Source organism: Austrofundulus limnaeus, unplaced genomic scaffold (assembly GCF_001266775.1).
Source record: "Austrofundulus limnaeus strain Quisiro unplaced genomic scaffold, Austrofundulus_limnaeus-1.0 Scaffold7, whole genome shotgun sequence".
Classification (NCBI taxonomy): domain Eukaryota; kingdom Metazoa; phylum Chordata; class Actinopteri; order Cyprinodontiformes; family Rivulidae; genus Austrofundulus; species Austrofundulus limnaeus.
This window is the reverse complement of record NW_013952409.1, coordinates 4,363,888-4,368,850: the sequence shown is the minus strand read 5'-3', so window position 1 is coordinate 4,368,850 and position 4,963 is coordinate 4,363,888. Positions and strand designations below refer to the sequence as shown.

General features: G+C 38.7%; 2 protein-coding genes across 4 annotated transcripts in view; one reads left to right on the top strand and one right to left on the bottom strand.

Moving 5' to 3' along the window:
- Positions 1–2,301, bottom strand: part of ferry3 (FERRY endosomal RAB5 effector complex subunit 3) — a 12,404-nt gene extending 10,103 nt beyond the window's left edge. The window contains exons 1-5 of one of the 3 annotated variants that reach the window (XM_014034160.1): positions 2,050–2,301; positions 1,495–1,683; positions 1,126–1,271; positions 688–869; positions 461–560 (exon numbers count right to left, since the gene is read on the bottom strand). In XM_014034160.1, the coding sequence (XP_013889614.1) occupies positions 461–560; positions 688–869; positions 1,126–1,271; positions 1,495–1,675 (609 nt within the window). In that variant the 5' untranslated portion in view covers positions 1,676–1,683; positions 2,050–2,301. The remainder of the gene's footprint in view (positions 1–460; positions 561–687; positions 870–1,125; positions 1,272–1,494; positions 1,684–2,049) is intronic. The other 2 variants (XM_014034169.1, XM_014034176.1) reach the window with 2 other exon arrangements.
- Positions 2,302–3,078: 777 nt separating this feature from the next.
- Positions 3,079–4,963, top strand: part of e2f4 (E2F transcription factor 4) — a gene marked incomplete at its 3' end in the record, with an annotated part of 6,940 nt that continues 5,055 nt past the window's right edge. The window contains 2 exon segments of the mRNA XM_014034187.1: positions 3,079–3,520; positions 4,494–4,603. Coding sequence (XP_013889641.1) covers positions 3,356–3,520; positions 4,494–4,603 — 275 coding nt within the window.

The following is a 4,963-nucleotide window of genomic DNA, read 5'->3' as shown; positions in this document are numbered from 1 at the left end:
ACAGAGGAGGGAGGGGCGGGGCGGCTGTCGCCGTGCAGCGCAGGTGTCCTGCGTCTGACCTCAAAGTGCACGAGCTTCAAACTTCAGCGTTGGCTGCGATTTTGAAGCTGAAATCGCGTTCAGTGTGAACGCACCATTAGTTACAGGCTGACTTCAGGTCTGGTTTAGATCATTGTTACTTATAAATTATATATTTTTCTGGTGTTTTACATGATTGTTGAATGAAATTAACATAATTATTAATTTATTGTAAAAATATTACAGATAGTTTGTGAAACAGATCCAGTTGCTGTTTATCTATTAGTTTCTATGGTGGCTGTGAGCCRTTGCCATTTGGTCTGTTTCTGCTCCTCCGTGCTGTCACAGATGCTACCAGTGGACAGGATGGGCAGGGCTCAGTCTAGTGTTCTTCAAGTCTATGGGGGTGAAATGATACTTTGACAAACTACAGCCTGTTTACCTGCTGTGCATCAAAGTGTTGAGATGCTACTGCATTTACATCATGGTCACTCAGTGTGTTCCCCAGCTCGTGCATCACTTTGTCCATTTCTGATGCTTGCCTACCAGACAAGAAGAAAACGAAGGAGGAATAATTAAAATATATACAGAAATATATACAGAAGCACAAACATTTCCTGCAAAGCGTTAAAGAAAATCCAGAAATTGTGGCTGTGGGAAAGGATCTACCTTTCTTGTAGCTTCTTAATCTCCATGTCTCTTTCACTGATGAGCTCAGAGATGCTGACAAAATAGTTGTGCTCCAGGTTGAGGAGGGTCTCTGAAGCAGGAGAGTGGATCAGCTCGTGGTAAACATCAGCAAAGTCCTCGTCCCAGCTGGGCTCTTCGGGTCGAGCGTGCTCCAGCGTGGTCTGAAACACAAGGTTAGAAAAAGAGTATGGGGGATTTTGTAAGTATTGGAGAAACTATAATAATGTTTTTTAACTGTAACATTTGAAACAGATTTCTAAAACCAGCATAATGGTTATAAATGTCCACAGTTTAAATCCTAACACTCCCTGAAGGGCCGCATATTGATAACCGCCCTTCATTTAGAAACTGATAGGTGTAAATTTGTGCTATTGCTCCTAAAAGCTTTTAAAACAACAGAATAAACTGTGTTTTCACCTCTACATAAGACTTGGACCATGCACCGGTAAGCTGGTTTACATCCACCTCTCCTGTCGTAAGTCTCTGCAGAGCCAGCTCCGCCTCTCTGTCATAATCCACTGTCGTCTCCTTCTCTATGAAACTGGAAAGTGAGGTTTTAAGATCTGCAAAACGGAGACGCACACAAAACATAAATCAGCAGTGTAGTGTTTTTATGTTTACTGTGTTTTTGAAAAGCTAAAGACCAATGTTAATGTCACATGGAATAAAACAGATTTTTTTTAACCCATGACTCCAAAAGTACAAAAGATTGCGTCCTAATACTCTGTTCATGAGTAATAACTCAACATGCATCTTATTTTCTCTTACTGTGACCAGCAGTCTCACCATGTTCTACATAGCAGGGTATTTTATGTAGCAGCATAAGGCGTCCATGCAGGTCACTGATGTTGACTTGGACAGGAAACTGTAGCGGCACTTTGAGCACACATTTGTGTTTTCCTGCCCTAAATTCAAACACAAACTCCTTCTCAGCATCGCTGTTTGCTTTGCCTTTGCTCTTCTTCATCGTAACAGCTGGAAAACAAGACAACACAAATGTCAATAATAGTACATCATCTTTAGTCACTAAATGTGAGATAATGAGCACAGTTATRGTTACACCCACACACCAATAATATTAATCCTAGCACATCTTTATTAGTAACATTATACTTAAAAGCTGCTGTACTGTGTACCTTCAATCATACAAAAACTATACACTTTACCTAGCTAAAAACTCAGGGTTTATCCTCAAATTAGCTTAGGTTAGCAGTACGCTAACATCAAAGCTAGCAATAAATGTATAAATACATTAAAAAAACAATTTAATGAACACGGTAGGTTAGTTGCAAACGTTTCTGTGTAATAATGATGTCAAACCTTTCTGAGAGGCAGGTTTACCTGAGAATRAATGGTTAAGTTACTTCCGTTGTTTGTTTCGAACAGCTGACCACTTCGCGTGTGGCTCACGTAAAACCCGGAACAGCACTTTCGCCACAAAAATGGTGAGTGATTTATTTTTAGCTTCGTGAGAGAAAAATCTTTAAAATCTCCTGAAAGTATAGGTGTTAACTTACAGAACTTGTTTATGCGGGATTTTCTGTATTTCGTTTGTATTTTTTAATCAATCAATTCGCTCCAATCGCTTCACGAGCGTTTTTGTATAACACTGCCCCCTGCTGGCTATAAAGGTGTATGATTTATTTGTATTGAATTATTTTACTTTTATTATTTCATTAACCAATCAATCCAAAACAACTGCATACAACCAGGTTTTTTTTAATTATGAATAAAAATTTTGATTACAAGATTGAAAACTATCCTTCTACTTTGTCAATAACCAATAAATATCTAACTTCAAAATGTTTGGTTCTGAAAACTAATCAATTTCTAGCCCACCCCTACACAAATACACAGGCGTGAACATGTTTGCTGTACTGTGTACTTTGTCAATATGTAATCAACATGTCATACAGCAGAAGAATCAAACTAAGACATTTTGATCCTGTCCTTACTGATAATCTAGTAAACCTTTCCAGTCATCCAGGAGTATAAAGTTAAAAAAAAGAATTATAATGTTAAAAATTAAACTGAGCATTAAATAAAAGAATAAACAGTAATCCATAATGTAAAGAATATTTATACATGTAAGCAGATGTCCACAAATGTCCGTGCGTGTGCGCGTGTCTGCAAATGCGCGTGCTTACTCTCCCGTGCGTATGTTTTCTTCAAGTTTGAGTAGATAAGAGTTCGTCTAAAAATTGGTATTCCAAGAAAAAAACGTATAACTCATTATTTTTATACGGAGAAGAACAAAATGCATAAAAAACATAAATATTTAATTGTAATTAATTATTATACAACGTTTCAATAGATTAAACATACATTTACTGGTATAGCTGTTTTTGTTTTGCGTTATTTCACTGGATGAGAGTTTTCAGACACTCCCTGTCTTGATCCGTCCCGTCATACATCGCGTGGCCAACGGCTCTCCACCACCGACTCACCGCTCATTGAATTACAGCGCTCATCTTTTATCGGCTCGGTTTGGGGAACAGGAAAAAAAAAATCAACGCGAATTCCTGAACTCTATCTCCGGACAGCGGTGTATTTTTAATCGCGGCAGTGGAGCACGCTGTCCGGGGGTTCGCTGGCTTGGATCAGGTCGGGAAAGTGAGGGGAAGAAGTACGGAGCTGGTCCCGAGCGATGATGGAGCTGGAGTCGGCCAGTAACCGAGGCGACCCGGGAGCTGCGGGGGATTCGCTGCAGCCGCAGACCCCGAGCAGGCACGAAAAGAGCCTGGGACTGCTCACGACCAAGTTTGTGACCTTACTGCAGGAGGCGAAGGACGGGGTCCTGGACCTGAAAGCCGTGAGTGCTCAGCCCGGAGTCTTTGTTGTTGGCTAGCACATGTCATACTGAGTTACATGCACTTTCGCTAGCATGTTAGCTTAGCTATGTCAAGCTAATTTGAAAGGATAAAAACCGGTTAGCCATTAGCTTTATATCTTATAGATCCGTGTTACATTCCAACACCAAGTTTACTGTGGTGTTAAGATATATTTAGTTTCTATCTTTCTAAGTAGAAGGCCGACTGTAGACKTAAGGAACTTTGAAAACAACACCGGGTAACTTTTTTTCAGACTCTGCCCCCTGCAGATTCAAAAGTTTCAAAAAGTGGGTCAGCTTTTGTCGCTGGTTAACGATACGGCATCTTCACACTTGAGTTATTATTATTATTTTTCTCTGATTGATTTAGCTTTTGTCTCTGAACGACGTGCCTTCATCAACGCTAATGCAATTTGTTGTACATAAAAATATACTGTTCAGAACGCAGTTTGTGCATGCCTTTATTTGCTTGTAGAAGCTATACTGTAATAACAAAACTACTGAGAACTGATTACTATCATTAGTTAGTGCTATTAATACTTATACTGTCAAATAATTGAACTCAAGTATTCAAAACGTCTAATACAAATGCAGTTAAGGATGCTAAAACTAGTATTATTTAAAATACATCACCATTGACCAACTATGTATGACCTTTATGACCCAGAGACTTATTGGCTGCTGACGCTGAGGGTTAATGTGTTATTACAGATTACAAAAAAAAAAAAAAAAAAAAAAAACAGTCAACCTTTTTTTATTGTCATTTCCAATTCCAGCTTCTTGTTAAAAGCTTGGACTTATCAGCGCTCTGCATGCTGGTATTATCTTTTAAGACACAAAACGTTTTGACAGGGAAGGAAATCTAAGTGACACCCAGATGGTTTGAAAAAATTATAAGTATGCTGATATGTACAAGTACACAAAAAAGCTGAGTTGTATTTGTCTCATTCTGCAGGCCGCAGACTCCCTGGCAGTGCGACAGAAACGGCGTATTTACGACATCACTAATGTCCTGGAAGGAATCGGTCTCATTGAGAAGAAGTCTAAAAACAGCATCCAGTGGAAGTAAGTTGGCTTTTCTTAGTTTAAAGAGTGTGTTAAATTATGTTAAACTGTATTACTAATCAGAAGACGAATTACAATGTTATAAGGATGCTCAAATGATATATCGTAATAGTAACTAGCTGTTAACGTGTCAGACTCACAGTGTTTCCCCTAGGAAATTGGTCTTGTGGGGGGTGTGCTACTTGTTTTATGAAAACACAAATTTACGTGACTCACCTTCAATTATGGTAATAAATTTACACATACGTGAATATTCAATTGCCTAACTACATCCTAAAGTTAAGGACTCCTCATGATAATTATTAATAATAATTTATCGTAGCAAATTATTATTGATAATAAGTGATCAGAACTGTGTGC